This window comes from Odocoileus virginianus, chromosome 8 (genome assembly GCF_023699985.2).
Source record: "Odocoileus virginianus isolate 20LAN1187 ecotype Illinois chromosome 8, Ovbor_1.2, whole genome shotgun sequence".
Classification (NCBI taxonomy): Eukaryota; Metazoa; Chordata; class Mammalia; order Artiodactyla; family Cervidae; genus Odocoileus; species Odocoileus virginianus.
In genome coordinates this window covers 59645176-59666082 of record NC_069681.1, presented here as the reverse complement: position 1 = coordinate 59666082, position 20907 = coordinate 59645176, and the positions used below count along the sequence as shown (strand labels likewise).

At 39.1% G+C, this 20907-nt stretch overlaps 1 protein-coding gene across 2 annotated transcripts in view; it reads left to right on the top strand.

Moving 5' to 3' along the window:
• The window catches only part of PIBF1 (progesterone immunomodulatory binding factor 1), a 230739-nt gene that overhangs the window by 6419 nt on the left and 203413 nt on the right, over window positions 1-20907 (top strand). For both annotated transcript variants that reach the window (XM_020902643.2, XM_020902642.2), the window contains exons 3-5: window positions 4387-4487; window positions 10685-10883; window positions 16358-16477. In XM_020902643.2, coding sequence (XP_020758302.2) covers window positions 4387-4487; window positions 10685-10883; window positions 16358-16477 — 420 coding nt within the window. The remainder of the gene's footprint in view (window positions 1-4386; window positions 4488-10684; window positions 10884-16357; window positions 16478-20907) is intronic.

The following is a 20907-nucleotide window of genomic DNA, read 5'->3' as shown; positions in this document are numbered from 1 at the left end:
AAATGGCCTGATTTTAAGTTATTGAGGTTCCTGTCATCAGAAGCTTTCAAGTAGTCCTGAATGATCGAGTGTCTTGAATATTATAGTTATTTCTTCTCTGGAAAAAGATTGAACCAGCTGTCCAGTGTTCAGCTCTTAGCATGAGAAACTTGAAAAACATTGGTTGCCAGTCACAAAAGTGTGGAAACCAAAGCTTAAGCAGGATAAGGATTTTGTTTCTCTGGTATAACAGAATTCTGAATATAGGTATTCAGACCTGGTATTTACCGTTGATATCATTAGAAACCCAGGCTCCTTTTAATCTTCTGGGTGGCTGTAAAAATAGCATATGTTTTTCACCTCAAAATCACAGATGGCTGATCTGCCTCCACTGTTGTGTCCATGTTCTAGGCAGAAATAAGGAGAAGGGTGTTGGAAAAATGCAGCATATACCAAATGAATTTGTTCTTTAAAGAGCTTTCCTAGAGCTAAAGCTGGTGACCTTGACTGACTACGCTACATGTAGGTGCCAGGAGAGGGAAGCTGGGAAGTGTAAATTTTTAACTGGACATGTTGCTGCTAATAAAAATCAGAGTTACTTGAGAAAGAGAGACAAGTAACAGTTTTTACTCTCAAGGTCTTTCTTAGTTCAGAAATAAGTGAATCTGTATAATCTAACATCTCTCCACACCAACATGGGAACAGTATAGTGCTTATGTTTATTACAGCTTATTACTAGTGGTATGTTGTTGTTCAGTTGCCCAGTCGTGTCTGACTATCTTCCAGAGTTTGTTCAAACCCATGTCCATTGTATCGGTGATGCCATCCAACCATCTCATCCCCTGTCACCCGCTTCTCCTCCTGCCCTCAATCTTTCCCAGCATCAGGGTCTTTTCCAGTGAGTCGGCTTTTCTCATCAGGTGGCCAAAGTATTGGAGCTTCAGCATCAGTCCTTCCAGTGAATATTCAGGGCTGATTTTCTTGAAGATTGACTGATTTGATCTCCTTGCTATCCAAGGCACTCTCAAGAGTCTTCTCAGATACCAAGTCCGAAAGCATCAATTCTTCAGCGCTCAGCCTTCTTTATGGTCCAACTCTCACATCCATACATGACTACTGGAAAGACCATAGCTTTGACTAGATGGACATTTGTCAGCAAAGTGCTGTCTCTGCTTTTTAATACTTTTCAAAACTAATGGTATAGTTTATTACTAGACTCATGTTGCTTTGATTTCTCCATCTCTAAAAACCCAAGCAGATTGTTCACATGAAACTTCACAAGCATTGATTCCCACTCCCCACTCAGCTGCTTGCTGACTGAGAGCCCTGGAAGGAGAGTTGCTCAGGCCATGCTTCCTGGTCTTAGAGGACTGTTTGTTGCACTTCTATGCACACTTATTGCTGCGGAAATCTCCTTGCTTACTCCACTTCCTTATTCCTCTCCTCCTCACTCTTCTCGCCTGTCAGTTTTTAAATGCTAAAATCTCTTTTTTGTTTATCTCTCATTAATGGTCCCTGGGTTCCTCATTGCTTGGGAAGTGCTGGAAGCTTGACTGTCTCTGAGTCGAGGGACTTAAATCTAGAAGTCAGTTGAAATTGTTAAAGTTCTCACCCTGAAAAAAGTAGAAGTTTCACTCCTTGTGGTAACATTCTTCTTGATTTGCAGAATGGTAATTATGAGGAATATGGTCATCATTTGTTGACTTAAGACATGTATTGAGACATGTGGCCAGGAATACAGCAATGAATATGACAAAAGTCCTTTTTTTATGGAGATCATATTTAAGTGAGAGACATCATCAAACAACAATTAAATAAGCTGTCTTCAAGGTCATGTGATATAGCATTGCTTAGCAGTGGGAATTTTCTGCTTTAGATAGGAAGTCAGCAAACTTTCTCTGTGAAGACCTGGGCAAGACAGTAACTATTTTAGGCTTTCCAGCTTGCATATGGTCTATTACATATTCTTCCTCCTTCTTTTTTTTTTCTTTTCTTTTTTTTTTTTTTTTTGGTCTCTTAACAACTTTATAAATGTAAAACCTGTTCCTAGCTTGTGGGCTATATAGGAACAGGACATGGGCGGGATTTGGCCTGTCAATTGACATGTTAACTCTTGCTTTCAATTGTGTGTTAGAGAAGCCATTTGAAGAGTTTAGGCAATTGGACTTCTATGTCCTGATTTCTGCTTTCAAAATATCACTGAAGCAATAGACTAAAAGCAGATACGGTGGAAGAGGAAGACAGTACTAGATAATTGCCTTGTGTAAGACTTCAAGTTTTTGGTTTCATCTCCTGGAGCCATTTATTGAGAAATAGAAAGCTGGAAGAAAACTGATGGAGGAGGTAAAATATAAGTTCTGTTTTGAACACATTAAACTTTAAATGCCATTGGACTCCCAGATGAAATTGTCACTTTGACTTTAGAGGAAAGTCTATGACTGGAGGTAGGTAGATGTGCGTGTGCGTGTGTGTGTGTGTGTGTGTGTGTGCGCGTTTGTATGTAATATACATTAGCGTGTGAAAATGTTAGTTGCTCAGTGACTCTTTGTGACCCCTTGGACTGCAGCTTCGTGTGTGTGTGTGTGTGTGTGTCTGTGTGTAGTATACATCAGCATGTGAAAGTGTTAGTCACTCAGTGACCCCTTGGACTGCAGCTTCCAGGCTCCTCTGTCCATAGGATTCTCTAGGCAAGAATACTGGAGTGGGGTGCCATTCCCTTCTCCAGGAGGTCTTCCTGACATAGGGATTGAACCCAGGTCTCCTGAGTTGCAGGCATGTAAGTACCACATAAAGCTTTGTTATTGGATGACATTACCTGGGGAGAATAGAGGACCCCAAACCAAGCCAAGGGGTAGTCAAACATTAGAAATAAGGTAGAGGAAAAAAATCCATCATAGGAACCTGAGAAGCTTAAGAGGGTCCTGTGAGTTAAGGAAGAAAACCAAAAGGAGTCTATCACATAAGGTAAAAGAGGATGGAGTGGTCAACTCTGCCAAATCATGCTATCATGTAAGATAATATGCAGAAATAACCATTGGACTGGGCATCATGGGGGGATTCATAACCTGAACAAGTATTGTTATTGGAACAGTGTGGGACAAAAACCATATGAAAGTTTTATTAAGGATTGACTTATGTTAATCTGCATATTTTAAAGGGTGAACAAAAATTGCCTGGGTTGAAAGGGAGAGAGTAAAGAATTTTTTAAATGGACAAAGAGTCAGCTCAGGTGTATGGAGACTTAAGAGAGAGCATTACATATTTGAGGAATGGCAAGCATTTATTTTGGCTAGAATAGAGTTTTCTTTTAAGCTACTGCCCACAGGCATGGTTGGCAAGGGCCAGATCCAGAAGGAGTAGTGGAGGGACTTCCCTAGTGGTACGGTGGATAAGAGGCCACCTGGCAATGAAGGAGGTACAGGTTCGATCCCTGGTCCAGGATCCCACATACCATGGAGCAACTAAGCCCCAAGAGCCAGGACTACTGAGCCCAGCTACTGAAGACCTTAACACTCCCTAAAGCCCATGCTCCGCAGCAGGAGAAGCCACCATAGTCAGAAGCCCACGCACCACAGCGAAGAGTAGGCCCTGCTCTCCACAGCTAGAGAGAGCCCACATGCAGCAGTGAAGACCCAGCGCAGCCGAAATTAAACAAATAATAAATAAATTTAAAAAGAAAAAAAGAGTAGTGTAGAGTGCCATGCAGTTTGGAATTTATTCTGAAAACAGGATCCTCTGAAGGATTTAACACTGGGAAATACATTTTTGATAGCATTTTTAAAAGATAAGGTAAAGGAAGATAGTTTTGGAGGTTCACAAAGCTGAAGGCAGGGAAAGAGTAGGCAACCATTGTCGTAATCTAGGTAAGGTATGGCAGGAATCTAACTGAAGACTTGTCATTGGATGTTAAAGAGGATGGTGTAGTTGTGACACCTTTTTATGGAATAAACTCAACAATAAAAAAAAACAGTGATTTCTGATCAGGATAAGCAACGGGAGAGATGTATCAAATGTGACTGAGATTTCTTTGCTTTGGAGACCAAAGAGATGCAAAGAATATAAGATTCGGTGAGGTGGGTGACTAGGTTCATTTTGGACATTTGTGGCATCACCCATGTAGTAGTCAATTGAAGACATGTAGCAGTCAGATAATATGGATCTACAATATATGCAGAGTCTGGCCAGGAAAATTTACCTGGGCAAGGCACCAGCATATAAACCCCAGTTGTCAAAGAGTTTTTCAGTGAGATTAGATTAAGGGAAAAATAATCCTAATGACAGCCTGGTAAAAAATGATTTATGAGGCAGCAGATTCAAAGCATAGTTTAACAACCGTTTGTATGAACAAACAAAGTTTTATTAGATTTCCAAATTGACCTTGTTATTTACCTTTTTCTCTTGATTAAGATTGAAGAATTGGAGGAGAAACTTAATGATGCACTTCACCAGAAGCAGCTACTAGCCCTGAGATTAGACAACCAATTGACTTTCCAACAAAAGGATGCCAGGTAAAAGTTTTTAAAAGCAACAGTATCTATTTAGCAGTTAAAAATAATGTCATTACCTATTCGTGCATGTGATTATGAGCTAAAATAGAGAAATCTTAAAGACAATAATCATTTTTACATCCAGACTAAGAAAAAACTACTTGATATAATATAAAAAATACAGAAAACCAGAATTTGATATTCATTCAATAAATATTGCAGATATAAGTGAACCATACATGAAAATGGAAGCACTCTGAACTTACCACCACTTAACTTTCTGCCTTTTTTTCTCAGCTATTTGTAAAACCTCCTCAGATAACCTTTTTGCCTTTTTGCATTTCCTCTTCTTAGGGATAGTCTTGATCCACTGCCTCCTGTACAATGTCACAAACCTCTGTCCATAGTTCTCCAGGCACTCTGTCTATCAGATCTATTCCCTTGAATCTATTCGTCACTTCCACTGTATAATCATAAAGGATTTGATTTAGGTCATACCCGAATGGGCTAGTGGTTTTCTCCACTTTCTTCAATTTATGTCTGAATTTGGCAGTAAGGAGTTCATGATCTGAGCCACAGTCAGCTCCCGGTCTTATTTTTGCTGACTGTATAGAGCTTTTCCATCTTTGACTGCAAAGAATATAATCAGTCTGATTTCTGTATTGGCCATCTGGTGATGTCCATGTGTAGAGTCTTCTCTTATGTTGTTGGAAAAGGGTGTTTGCTATGACCAGTGTGTTCTCTTGGCAAAACTCTGTTAGCCTTTGCCCTGCTTCATTCTGTACTCCAAGGCCAAACTTGCCTGTTAACTCCAGATATCGCTTGACTTCCTACTTTTGCATTCCAGTCCCCTATAATGAAAAGGACATCTTTTTGGGGAGTTAACTCTAGAAAGTCTTCTAGGTGTTCAAAGAACCATTCAGCTTCAGCATTAGTGGTTGGGGCATAGACTTGGATTACTGTGATATTGAATGGTGTGCCTCGGAAACGAATGGAGATCATTCTGTCATTTTTGAGATTGCACTCAAGTACTACACTTTGGACTCTAGAAGAGAAATTGAAGGCAGAGGGGAAAGGTAAGATGTACCCATTTGAATGGAGAGTTCCAAAGAATAGCAAGGAGAAATAAGAAAGCATTCCTCAGTGATCAATGCAAATAAATAGTGGAAAACAATAGAATGGGAAAGACTAGAGGTCTCTTCAAGAAAATTAGAGATATCAAGGGAACACTTCATGCAAAGATGGGCTCAATAAAGGACAGAAATAGTATGGACCTAACAGAAGCAGAAGATATTAAGAAGAGGTGGCAAGAGAAAGAGAACTATACAAAAATATCTTCATGACCCACGATAACCCAGATCACCCATCTAGAGCCAGACATCCTGGAATGCAAAGTCAAGTGGGCCTTAGGAAGCATCACTACGAACTAGTGTAGGTGATGGAATTCCAGTTGAACTATTTCAAATCCTAAAAGATGATGCTGTTGAAATGCTGCACTCAATATGCCAGCAAGTTTAGAAAACACAGCAATGGCCACAGGACTGGAAAAGGTCAGTTTTCATTCCAATCCCAAAGAAAGGCAATGCCAAAGACTGTTCAAACTACCACATATTTGCACTCATCTCACATGCTAGCAAAGTAATGCTCAAAGTTCTCCAAGCCAGGCTTCAACAGTATGTGAACTGAGAACTTCCAGATGTTCAAGCTGGTTTTAGAAAAGGCAGAGGAACCAGAGATCAAATTGCCAACATCCGCTGGATCATCGAAAAAGCAAGAGAGTTCCAGAAAAAACGTCCACTTCTGCTTTATTGACTATGCCAAAGTCTTTGACTGTGTGGATCACAATAAACTTTGAATGATTCTTAAAGAGATGGGAATACTAGACCACCTTACCTGCCTCTTGAGAAATCTGTATGTAGGTCAAGAAGCAATAGTTAGAACTGGACACGAAACAACGTACTGTTTCCAAATCAGGAAAGGAGTACGTCAAGGCTGTATATTGTCACCCTGCTTATTTAACTTATACGCAGAGTGCGTCATGAGAAATGCTGGACTGGGTGAAGCGCAAGCTGGAGTCAAGATTGCTGGGAGAAGTATCAATAACCTCACATATGCAGATGGCACTACCCTATGTCAGAAAGAGGAACTGAAGAGCCTCTTGATGAAAGTGAAAGAAGAGAATGGAAAACCTGGGTTAAAACTCAAGATTCAAAATGCGAAGATTATGGCATCCGGTCCCATCACTTTATTATCTGATAGATGGGAAAACAATGGAAACAGTGAGAGATTGTATTTTCTTGGGCTCTAAAATCACTGTGGACAGTGACTGTAACCATGAAGTTAAAAGACGCTTGCTCCTTAGAAGAAAAGCTATGACCCACCTAGACAGCATATTAAAAAGCAAAGACATTAGTTTGCCAACAAAGGTCTGTCTAGTGAGAGCTATGGTTTTTCCAGTAGTCATGTATGGATGTGAGAGTTGGACTATAAAGAAAGCTGAGTGCCAAAGAATTGATGCTTTTGAACTGTGGTGTTGGAGAAGACTCTTGAGAGTCTCTTGGACTGCAAGGAGATCCAACCAGTCTATCCTAAAGGAAATCGGTCCTGACTATTCATTGGAAGGACTGATGCTAAAGCTGAAACTCCAGTACTTTGACCCCCAAAGAAGTGACTCATTGGAAAGGACCCTGATGCTGGGAAATATTGAAGGCAGGAGGAGAAGGGGATGACAGGATGAGACGGTTGGATGGCATCACCAATTTGATGGACGTGAGTTTGAGCAAGTTCCAGGAGTTGGTGATGGACAGGGAAGCCTGGCATGCTGCAGTCCATGGGGTCACAAAGAGTTGGACATGACTGAGTGACTGAACTGTACTGAACCAGCTGTCTTAACCTTTCTTCATTTGCTTTGTAGAAAATATTGATATATTCTGTGGACCTTTGAATTCTTTTGGGCTGAAGTACCTTCTGTTTGCCTGCCTACTTTCTCCAGCTCAGTTGTGTACTTATCCAAAGTTCCTTGTATTGTTCTCAAATATACCTATGCCAGTTGTGCTTACTATACTTCTGTAGGGGTTTCCCTGGTGGCTCAGAGGTTAAAGCGTCTGCCTCCAATGCGGGAGACCCAGGTTTGATCCCTGGGTTGGAAAGATCCCCTGGAGAAGGAAATGGTAACCCACTCCAGTATTCTTTTTTTTTTTTTTCCATTTATTTTTATTAGCTGGAGGCTAATTACTTTACATCATTGCAGTAGTTTTTGTCATACATTGAAGTAAATTAGCCATGGATTTACATGTATTCCCCATCCTGGTCCCCCCACCCACCTCCCTCTCCACCCGATCCCTCTGGGTCTTCCCAGTGCACCAGGCCCGAGCACTTGTCTCATGCACCCAACCTGGACTGGTGATCTGTTTCACCCTAGATAATATACATGTTTTGATGCTGTTCTCTTGAAACATCCCACCCTCGCCTTCTCCCAGAGTCCACAAGTCTGTTCTATACATCTGAGTCTCTTTTTCTGTTTTGCATATAGGGTTATCATTACCATCTTTCTAAAGTCCATATATATGTGTTAGTATACTGTAATGGTCTTTATCTTTCTGGCTTACTTCGCTCTGTATAATGGGCTCCAGTTTCATCCATCTCATTAGAACTGATTCAAATGAATTCTTTTTAATGGCTGAGTAATATTCCATGGTGTATATGTACCACAGCTTCCTCATCCATTCGTCTGCTGATGGGCATCTAGGTTGCTTCCATGTCCTGGCTATTATAAACAGTGCTGCGATGAACATTGGGGTGCACGTGTCTCTTTCAGATCTGGTTTCCTTGGTGTGTATGCCCAGCAGTGGGATTGCTGGGTCATATGGCAGTTCTATTTCCAGCTTTTTAAGAAATCTCCACACTGTTTTCCATAGTGGCTGTACTAATTTGCATTCCCACCAACAGTGTAAGAGGGTTCCCTTTTCTCCACACCCCCTCCAGCATTTATTGCTTGTAGACTTTTGGATAGCAGCCATCCTGACTGGCGTGTAATGGTACCTCATTGTGGTTTTGATTTGCATTTCTCTGGTAATGCCACTCCAGTATTCTTGCCTGGAGAATCCATGGACAGAGGAGCCTGGTAGGCTACAGTCCATGGGGTCGCAAAGAGTCGGACACGACTGAGCGACTTCACTTTCACTTTCTTTCATACTTCTATAACTTAATTAAAATTATATTTTAAAATGAATACAAAGGCATATACAGTTCTTTGCAGATTATAATGAATTCTTTGGAATGATTCAATAAAAGTGAGTGACCAAAAGATCGTCAAATAAGTATAAGCAAGAGATGTTTAGAGATTAGGGATAGAAATCAAATCTATAAAAAATATGCTCAGATTTCTTCTCAAGTGTCTTTTTAAAAGGCCTCCTGCGATTGTAAAGAAGTTGAACTTGGAAATCGTGAGAAATGATTGACAGATAAACAAGGCACATCCCCTTATGACAAAAAAATCTAGACCCTTGGGAAAAAATGTTTCAGATGAATGTTTATTTCTGTATTTTGATTAGAGGTGAATGTAAAAGGAGGCATCTTTCCCGTTTATAAGATTTTACTATTTAACTGATATACGAAAGAATTATCTGAAAAAAAAAAAAGAATTATCTGACCAGTTATTAGCCACTATCACATTGGATGAGTGTGGTTCTCAAATTTGACCATGCATCAGAGCCACCTGGAGGGCTTGTGGGAAAAAATTGTTGGGCACACTCTGGGATTCTGACTTACATTGGGCCCTGAGAATTTGCATTTCTTCCAACTTCCCAGATGATGTGAGCGCTGCTACTGGCTTGTGGATAACACTTTGAAAACCACTGCATTGGGTAATAGGGCTTCTATTCTAGTTCTTTAGACACTGATCAAATTAAATAAAGTGGGGAGAGCAGTTAGGAGGCTGTTGATGTAATCCTCTTGATAGTGGTAAAAAGAGGTTGGATTCTGAATATATTTTAAAGGTAAAGCTGGTAGGATGTCCTAATGGATTCAGTGTGGGGTTTAGGAGAGAAAGAGGAATCAAGGATTGTACCAATCCTTGGCCTGAATAAATCAAAGGATGGAGTTGCTGTCAACTGAGATGGTGAAACCATAATGGAATAGGTTTATGAGTGAAGAGTGGGAGTTTAGTTTGGAACATGTTAGGTTAGAGTTATTGTATTAGACATCCATGTGGATATATATGAGAAGTCTGATCTAGAGAGATAAATCTGGGAGGCATTAGGATACAGACAGTATTTAATTCATGAAACTGGATGAATTCCCCAAGGGAGTGAAACTAGACAAGAGGAGAGGACCAAGTAATCTCAACATTAAGATAAACAACAAAAAAAGACTGGGAAAGTGTCGCCAATAAAACAGGAGAAAAATGAAAAGGAAAATAATATGGTATCTGGGAAACCAGATGAAGGAAGGAGAGGGCAGATGTCTCAAGTGCTATTGATAGAGATAAAAAGAAATGAGATATTGATTATTAGCAATCTGGATTTTTCAGTTCCCTGGAGATTTTGGTGGAAGTGTGAAAACCTGATTAGCCTTTGTTTAAGAGGAAAGGCGATGGAGAGAGTGGATATAGAAAACTTTTGAGAACAAAATGGGCAGTGAAATGGGGTCAACAATTGTGGGGGCTTTTTTGTTCATTTGTTTTAAGATAGGGCAAATAACGGTGTGTTTGTATGTTGATGGGATACAGTGGTTGGTGGAGGGGGGGGTGGGCAGGATTCATATGGTCCCTTACTGCTCAAAATTTTCTGGTAGGCAACTAACCATGTCTACTACATGTATTCCTTGAAAAAGGTGCCGATTACTGTTTTCATTACCTCATTGTCTGTATTGACATTATGGTGGTTCAGTGTTACCATCTTAAATTACCTGGATAAAGACAGTGAAAATTACTTCAGTGAGTAGGATCTAAAGCAGATATATCAGATTTACACCTTAAGCAGAGGAAATGTATAATTTTATAATTTGAATTTTAAAAGTTATTAACATTTTCTACTTTATAATTTTTGTGGCTGCACACTTATTATAACTGTCATTTTTTGTTTAACTGGTTAAGCATTTAGCTGGAGCCAAAAATATTAAGTTTCTCATTTAATTTGATATTACTGTAAAATAGGAACTTTGAGAAAGTATGTCTCCATGATTTTTTTAACCTTACCATATATTCTCTGATATTGTAGAAAATATCAAGAACTAATGAAACAAGAAATGGAAACTATTTTACTGAGACAGAAACAACTAGAAGAGACAAATCTTCAGCTAAGAGAGAAAGCTGGAGATATTCGTCGAAACCTGCGTGACTTTGAGTTGACAGAAGAGCAATATATGAAGCTAAAAAGTTTTCCTGAAGATCAGCTTTCTATTCCTGAATATGTATCTGTAAGTGTCTTGTATCGTTAAAAACAAAAAAACTGTGTTTTCAGACTAAAATTTGCCATTTCCATAGTAGCCGTAACTTTTGAAGTACCCAATTGATAAATTAATTTATGGCTGTGATCTGAAGGTAGTGAAATGGTGTTCAGATGACCAGATTTTAAAGTGTGTTGATCATTGAGCTCTGAAGTCAAGCAAATAAATAAGGTTTATGGCTGGAAGCTCCATAGAAATAAATTATTTTATCATGAACTCTGGCAGTTTGTAATGTGTATAGAGATAACAGTGGCTGCCAGGGGTTCGGGACGGCAGAGAGAGGGGAGTGGTGTGATTATGAAGGGATAGCTTGAGGGAGATGGTTACGGATCTATGTAGGTCAAGACCTCAACTGTGGTGTTGGTTACACGGATATGTACATAGATTGATCTGTGGCAATGGTCTCAGATTTTTTTAGTATCAGTATCATTTACACTCTAAAAATTATTGAGGACCCAAAGAGCTTTTGTTTATGTGAACTGTATCTGTTAATATTTATCATATTTGAAATTAAAATTGAGACATTTTTAAAACATAAGAGTTTAAAACATAAGAGTACATAACCACAAACTTCATTAGTCTTAAGAGCAATGATACTATCACACATTGTGTAGCCACTGGCAGATGTCACTTAACTTAAGAATAAAACAGGCAAAATTAAACACCAAAAAAAAAGTAAAGCAGGCAAAAAATATTAGTCTTACTAAGATGGACTGGAATGGGTGAATTTCACTCAGCTGACCATTAATCTACTACTGTGGGCAAGAATCCCTTAGAAAAAATGGAGTAGCCATCATAGTCAACAAAAGAGTCTGAAATGCAGTACTTGGATGCAATCTCAAAAACGACAGAATGGTCTCTGATCATTTCCAAGGCAAACTATTCAATATCACGGTAATCCAAGTCTATACCCCGACCAATAAGACTGAAGAAGCTGAAGTTGAACAGTTCTATGAAGACCTACAAGACCTTCCAGAACTAACACACAAAAAAGATGTCCTTTTCATTATAGGGGACTGGAATGCAAAAGTAGGAAGTCAAGAAACACCTGGAATAACAGGCAAATTTGGCCTTGGAGTACAGAATGAAGCAGGGCAAAGGCTAATAGAGTTCTGCCAAGAGAACACACTGGTCATAGCAAACACCCTCTTCCAACAACATAAGAGAAGACTCTACGCATGGACATCACCAGATGGTTGACATCGAAATCAGATTGATTATATTCTTTGCAGCCTAAGATGGAGAAGCTCTATACAGTCAGCAAAAACAAGACCGGGAGTTGACTGTGGCTCAGATCATGAACTCCTTATTGCCAAATTCTGACTTAAATAGAAGAAAGTAGGGAAAACCATTAGACCATTCAGGTATGACCTGAATCAAATCCCTTATGATTATACAGTGGAAGTGAGAAATAGATTTAAGGGACTAGATCTGATAAGACAGAGTGCTGATTAACTGTGGATGGAGGTTCATGACACTGTGCAGGAGACAGGAATCCAGACCATCCCCAAGAAAAAGAAATGCAAAAAAGCAAAATGGCTGTCTGAGGAGGCATTATAAATAGCTGTGAAAAGAAGAGAAGCGAAAAGCAAAAGAGAAAAAAAAAGATATACCCATTTGAATGCAGAGTTCCAAAAATAGCAAGGAGAGATAAGCTTTCCTCAGTGATCAGTGCAAAGAAATAGAGGAAAGCAATAGAGACTAGAGATCTCTTCATGAAAATTAGAGGTACCAAGAGAACATTTCATGCAAAGATGGGCTCAATAAAGGACAGAAATGCTATGGACCTAACAGAAACAGGAGCTATTAAGAAGAGGTTGCAAGAATACACAGAAGAACTATACAAAAAAGATCTTCATGACCCAGATAATCACAATGGTATGATCAATCAACTAGAGCCAGACATCCTGGAATGTGAAGTCAAGTGGGCCTTAGGAAGCATCACTAAGAACAAAGCTAGTGGAGGTGATGGAATTCCAATTGAACTATTTCACATCCTAAAAGATGATGCTGTGAAAGTGTTGCACTCAATATGCCAGCAAATTTGGAAACCTCAGCAGTGGCCACGGGAATGGAAAAGGTCAGTTTTCATTCAAATCCCAAAGAAAGGCAATGCCAAAGAATGCTCAAACTACCGCACAATTGCACTCATCTCACACACTAGTAAAGTGATGCTCAAAATTCTCCAAGCCAGGCTTCAGTAATACATGTACCATGAACTTCCAGAAATTCAAGCTGGTTTTAGAAAAGGCAGAGGAACCAGAGATCAAGTTGCCAACATCTACTGGATCATCGAAAAAGCAAGAGAGTTCCAGAAAAACATCTATTTCTGCTTTATTGACTATGCCAAAGTCTGACTGTGTGGATCAAAATAAACTGTGGAAAATTCTTCAAGAGGTGGGAATACCAGACCACCTTACCTGCCTCTTGAGAAATCTGTATGCAGGTCAGGAAGCAACAGTTAGAACTGGACATGGAACAACAAACTGTTCCAAATAGGAAAAGGAGTATGTCAAGGCTGTATATTGTCACCCTGCTTATTGAACTTATAGGCAGAGTACATTATGAGCAATGCTGGGCTGGAGGAAGCACAAGCTGGAATCAAGATTGCCGGGAGAAATATCAATAACCTCAGATATGCAGATGACACCACCCTTATGGCAGAAAGTGAAGAGGAAAACTAAGATCATGGCATCCAGTCCCATCACTTCATGGCAAATAGATGGGGAAATAGTGGATGACTTTATTTTTCTGGGCTCCAAAATCACTGCAGATGGTGATTGCAGCCATGAAATTAAAAGACGGTTACTCCTTGGAAGAAAAGTTATGACCAACCTAGACAGCATATTGAAAAGCAGAGACATTACTTTGTCAACAAAGGTTCATCTAGTCAAGGCTGTGGTTTTTCCAGTAGTCATGTATGGATGTGAAAGTTGGACTATAAAGAAAGCTGAGTGCCAAAGAATTGATGCTTTTGAACTGTGGTGTTGGAGAAGACTCTTGAGAGTCCCTTGGACTGCAAGGAGATCCAACCAGTCCATCCTAAAGGAGATCAGTCCTGGGTGTTCATTGGAAGGACTGATGCTGAAACTGAAACTCCAGTACTTTGGCCACCTGATTCAAAGAGCTGATTCATTTGAAAAGACCCTGATGCTTGGAAAGATTGAGGGCAGGAGGAGAAGGGGATGACAGAGGATAAGATGGTTGGATGGCATCACTGACTCAATGGACATGGATTTGGGTGGACTCCGGGAGTTGGTGATGGACAGTGAAGCCTGGAGTGCTGCTCGTTCATGGGGTTGCAAAGAGTCCGTCACGACTGAGCGACTGAACTGAACTAGGCAAATAGTTTTGATCTTGTGGATTTCCTGAAAGTGTCTCAGCGTGGCAGCAGTGGGGTGTGGGTCCCAAGAACACACATAACACACACATTGCAAGTTTGTGATACAGAGAAGTCATTTCACCCTAAGAGGCTTAAAATTTTTCATCTGTAGAAGGCTTAATAATAATAAAGTATCTTTATTCAATACCTTATAATAATCTATGATGAAAAAGAATGAGAAAGAGTATATATATATATTTATGTGTAACTGAATCATCTTGCTGTACACTTGAAACTAACAGCGTTGTAAATCAACTACTTCAAGTAAAAAAATAATAAATTAACAGCACTTTTCTGTTGAGGTAATTTTGAAAATTAATTGTGAATATGTACGTAGAAAGCTTAACAGTGCTTAGAACTTAGTAAACACATAATAAATATTATCTATTATTTTTGCTGGAGTGGTGATTGCCTCTCTTGGTTCTCATTTGAATAAGATTTCCAGATTAATAATTTCCTATAAAATGGAGTACTGTTTTGTTTGTCCAGCTTTTTATTTAAATAGCTCAAGCATAAATTTTTCTGCCACCAGTACTGTCCAAAACCAATTATATAGCTCAAGTGCTGTCATTGAGGCCCTTTATTCATCATAGCTGGCAAGTATTCCATTAGTGGCAGTCATACATGTTTTGTTCTCTGGTTTGTTCTTTGTCTTATCTTTTGTTTTCAGACAGTATTGTCCTAATTAGTTAATTATACACAGATTCATTGTGTTCAGTACTAGCTTTAGTACTGGCCTCTTACCAAATGTGGTACTCCTGCAATTCAGCAATGCATTTAAGGAGTTTCAGGTTGTATGACTATACAATAATTAGTCCCTACTTGCCCTCTCCTAATTTGTGGATAGCTTAGTTTTGTAGAAACTTGTCAGATGGAACACATTACTAAGGGCAGGCAAATTCCCCTGAGAGAATTGAGAGTGGAAAGAGAAATCTGAACTGAATGGGAATAGTGACAGGAAAGATACCTCCTGATTATTTATCCCTTACATGGCATTGGTAGTAAGCAGAGCACCCAGAGCCTAGGATGGTGGTAGTGGTTTAGTTGCTAAGTTGGTTGTGACTTTTGCGACCCCGTGGACTGTAGCCCACAGGGCTCCTCTCTCCATGGGATTCTCCAGGCAAGAATACTGGAGTGGGTTGCCATTTCCTTCTCTATATTTATGAAATATAGAGGCTTTCATATTTCCAAGGCTTTGCATATGTATGTATTTAGGCACTGGGGACAGAGCAGTATACAGACCAGACAAATATTCCTGTCCTCCCAGAGATACCTTCCTGTGGAGCAACACACACAGCAAACTAAAACCTGTAGCATGTTTGTCATAAATGGTATGGAGAAAAGAGCAGAGTGAACAGGCGGAACTGCTGTCCGTGAAGGTACTGTGTTAAATCAGGTCAGGCGAGGGGATTCCCTGCAGTCTAGTGTTAGGACTCCGTGCTCTCACTGCCAGAGGCCTGGGTTCAATCCCTGATTGAGGAACTAAAATCCCTCAAGCAGCGTAGCCTGGCCAAAAAATATATCTATATATATCAGGGGAGTCAGGGAAGGTTTTACTGATAAGGTCATATCTGATCGGAGACCTGAAGAGAGTGAAAGCATGAGCCATGCATTTACATGTGGGGAAGGGCTTGCTTTCCTATCAGCAGAAATAGCAAGAGCAAAGTTTCTGAACGCTTGATGTGTTCAGGAAATAAGCTGATAGTGTAGAATGAGCTGTAGTAGGAGGTGAGAAGTAAGGAGGAAGTGGAGTATTGATAGAAGAGAGAAAAGAGACCCTGTCAGTGCCAGGGACTTATAGATAATCTGGGCCTTACAGGGACTAAACTGAACTCAAAGTATTAGTAGTCAGGGTCAATTAAAGACCACCTTGTTTTAGTTTTGAACAAACAAAATTTAGTGTACAGGCGTATAATCTGAAACCCCTTAACACTTTCCTTTGTTACCTTAATACTTTTATTCATACTACTGATAATTGAGAGTGCTATTAATTAGCAAATTTTAATTGTACTTTGTGTTTCACGACTGCTTATTGATTTTTTTGTTTGTTTGTTTTTTTAAGATTCGGTTCTATGAACTAGTGAATCCATTAAGAAAGGAAATCTCTGAACTACAAGTGAAAAAGAATGACCTGGCAGAAGAATTAAGTGCAAACAAAAGTCAATTGAAACAACTGACTGAGGTTTGTCTAATTTTGATCCCTGGTGGTTAAGAGACTCCAAGGAGGTCTTAAGATTTGTGATAAGGAGTATAAAAGTCAGTGATAGAAAAATGAGACTTGAGCATGCTGACTGCTATGATTCTTCATAAGCAGTGGGAAGGAGATGAGACTGCAAATAGCTATCTTAAAGATTGATAGGGTACGTCCATGATACTGACCTGTAATCCCCAGCTGAGTGTTTTGTTCTTGTAATTCATTCATTCTCAATTCTTCATTACAGATCCACCACGTGGGTGATACGAAAGGGAGCCTGGTCCATTTATTAGTCATTTAGTCTCATCATCAAATACAGTTACTTCCCCTAATATCTGTTCAGAGCACATGCACTGATACTAGCATCCATCCCTGTGAGGCAAGGTGCTGACAGTGGTGAATACAAGTGTCTGCCCTTCCAGAGTTCAAATTCTAGTAAGGTGGAGTTATACCTTAGATGAGATCTTGACACTCATTTTTTGTGTGACCTTGAACAAGTCATTTAGTGTTTCCTGCTCTGTCAAAGGGAGAAAATAATCTTATTTTTCCATTCATTTCATTGACGTGCCCACACTTCTGTTTCAAAGTGAAAATGTGATTTTTAGTAAACTTGCAAATAAATAGCTGTTTTTTGTTCTACTTCAAGGGCAACTTTTACCAAAGATCTACTTTCCAGAAATAAATTATTGCAATTTAATTTATATTCTGATGCTCTGATTTGCTGCACTATTAGTGCTGGATGGAATCTACTTCTGTTGTTAGTATAGAGCCACTATTGCAGGCAAATGAAGGCTCAGCTTCCTTCTTCTGGCAGGAGCCCTGAAGTCATCAGGAGCGATGCCGGAGAACCCTACAGGGTCTGTTGTGGTGGTTTTATTTCTGCTGCTAACCTGCCACATTGTTATACACATTTAGAAAGATAGCTCTTAATTTTAAAAAATTGCATCCAGAGTCACAGTAATAAAGGACAAAGTCAGAAGGCCTCCGTTTGTCTTCTGACTGATTTTGCAGTCTTGGGCAAGTCCTCTACTTCCTGTTGTCTCTGTTAAATGGCCGGGGTGGCGGCGGCGGTGGCACAGGGTTTGTCCGGGACAAGGCAGACGGATTTTCAGACTTGGTTCTGCAGCACATTATGGTACCTCAGCATCCATCAGGGACTTCTTGTATTTTAGAGGGAGTCTGGAAGAGCTCTCTATCCTCGTTTCTATCAAATCACCTCTTTTTTAATTCGCTTTTGACATTTGGGGATTCTACAAGTGATTTCTCCTGAACAAAGGATTCTTTGACCGCGCCCCCCCCCCCCAAAAGTCCTGAATCTCTAAAATTATCATATTTTTACTGTGTGGTAAAGCAAGTCTCTCTACTCTCAAGGGTCAGTAATTATATTCCAGATTTTAGTTTGTTTCAACCTTACTAACACCTTTAGTGTTTTACTGACATGAAAGCATGGATAATTAACACTGGTTTCGTTCACAGGGTCCCCGAGTGTTTTTAGTGCACTAATAATTCTTAAACACAGAAATGGTTTTCTTTGTGAACATCTTTGGGTTCTCCAGAAAAAACAAAACCAATAGGACATATAAATATTTATGGATAGAGATATATTTTAAGAAATTTGCTCACATAGTTGTAGCAAACTATGTGCAAACTTCACGTGCATGTATGCTTATCACTTCAGTCGTGTCTGACTCTTTGCACCCCTATGGACTGCAGCCCACCAGGCTCCTCTGTCCATGGGATTCTCCAGGCAAGGATACTGGAGTGGGTTGCCACACCCTCCTCCAGGGGAATCTCCTAGACCCAGGGATCGAACCTACGTCTTTTACATCTCCTGCATTGGCCGGTGGGTTCTTTACCACTAGCGCCACCTGGGAATCCCCTGTAGAGGCTTGGCGAGCCCCAAATCTTAACAGGGTAAGCTGGCAGCCTGGAAATTCAAGAGAAGGTTGCAGTTTGAGTCCAAAGACTATCTGCTGACAAAATTCCTTCTTATTCAGTCTCACTTTTACTAAGGCCTTAACTGGTTGGATGAGGTCCCCAACATTATGGGAGGTAAACTGCCATCCTCAAAGTCTACTGGTTTAAATGTTAATCTCAGCTTAAAAAATGTCTTCACAGAAACATCTAAATTAATGTTTGACAAAATATTTGGGTACCATGGTCTAACCAAGTTGACGTAAAAAATTAACCATCACAGAACCTTTCCATCTACAAGTTTGCTTCTTAAAGTTTTACCACCTTTCAGCTAAAAATACAATCCTATGTCTTAAAACTCTTCCTGAATTTCATACTATAAAGGGAATATTGAATCACCTTCAGGAAAAAAGAGTTTAATAATGCCTTATCTCTATAATAAAAGGTCTTAGAAACTCAGAGAATATGGTTTAAACATAATGGAATTACTTTTGTATTAAAACCACCCTTAAAGTTAGATTTTCTGCTCTGGCAAGGGCCTATTACAGATCAACTTACCCAACACAAAGAAAACATAGAACGAATATTTTTATTTTGTTTGTATTTTTTATTTTTATTTTTTGGCTATGCCATGTGGGATCTTAGTGGGATTTAGTTCCCTGACCGGGAATGGACCCTGTGCCCTCTGCAGTGGAAGTGCAGAGCCTTAACCACTGGGACCACCAAGGAAGTCCCTAGACTGAATATTTTTAAATGAAAAGTTAAACCAGCAAGGACTTTTTTTTTTAATAAGGGTATAGTGAATAAATGTTAATATTTAATGTTAAAAGAAATTTTGTTTGGCACTATTTTGTGGAGGTTTATTTTTTTAGGTAGTTTGTTAAATTATTTACTGCTTTGATATTTGGGGAGTTCATAGATACTAGTTTAAGTTTCATCTCTGCAGTTTGATGATGGTGTAATGATCTTGGATAAAGAACTGAGTCTTCTTTACTCCTCCCTTCAGTCCCCATGATAAAAATATGGATGAGAATATGTAACACCTCCATCACTTACATGGTCATTATTATGATAATAAAATTCAGTCAATAAATATTCACTGTACATCTGTTATGTGCCAAGCATTGTTATAGGTATGTAGGGGTACCTCAGTGAATAAAGCAAAGATCTCCGGCCTTGTGAAAATTATATTTTAAAAGGAGTGCAGGGAAACAAACAGTAAACATTATATTAGAAAGGAAGCTCAAAGTGAGCTCTCAAATTTACAGACAGCAAAGTTTTTGAGGGGTAGAATACTGTTACCAGTAAGGCAAATTGGAGGACCATCTCAGAAGATAAGTAAACATGTGTTTTCTTTTATACATCTCATAGCTTATGATCCCAAAATTAGATCATTCAAAATTGATTAGCAGCCCTAGAGAGTGTAATTTTTTTCTGTTTTATTATGAAAGTTTTCAAGCTATAGATAACTAGAAAAAATTTTACAGGGAACACCTAATTTCTGCCTGATAATTTATACTTACCTTAATCTGTCCATCCACCAGTAATATTTATTTTATGAGAAATTGCCAGATTTTTCTTTAATGTATCAGTAGTTCCCTTATATTGTTGGGGAATATTTAATTGTATGGATATATTCATTCTCCCTTGATGGGTTTTTGAGTTATTTCCACTTTGAACACATTATAAGTGAAGCTGCTCCAGACTTTTGAACATTGGTTTTGTGTGGACATACATTTTTGTTTTTTCTTAGGTAAAATTTAAGAGTGATATTTTTTACTTCTAGATTTCTGTTGTTTATTATTATTTTTATTGCTCTGGTATTTGTTTTTTCATTATGAGCATATTTTCCTTTATACCACTGAGAATAGTTAAAACCTCTAGCTGAAAATCTTTCTCTGCCAATTCCAAAATTTGGGTCACCTCAGAGTTGGTTTTTGTTGATTGTCTTTTCTTTTAAGAATGGGTCACATTTTCCTGTTTCTTCAAAGGTCAAGTAACTTTTAAAATTGTTTATTTAAATCATAGAGTAAATGTAGATCTTAACAGTACCACTGCTATGTTGTATAGACTGCATTTTGACAGTTACTGATGTTTTTGTTGTAGCAGGAATTTAATGGATTTATACTCAAGTTGTATACTCTGTCTCTTGGGCAGCACCTGAAATTTCAGTTGAGTTTTTTTTTTTTTTTGGGGCCTAAGTAGGACTGCTTGGGTCTGTCCTACATATATGTTGTTCAGAAGTCAACCAGATATTTGGCAGAGATTATCCACAGAATAGAGTTCCCCTTCTCTGTCTCTAGAATTCCCTCCTCACTTTAGAGCATCTGAGTTGTCCATACTCTTGTTTTCTGGTTCTTCAAGCTAGAAAGATGAAGGATTTTCTCTTATACATTTGTCATCTAACTTTGCACGTGGTAGGTCTGCCTTCCAGCTAAAAGGCTTTTTTTGTTTTTTAAAGGAGACACCAGGAAATTCACCCAGTGCTATTCCATTCTTCCTCT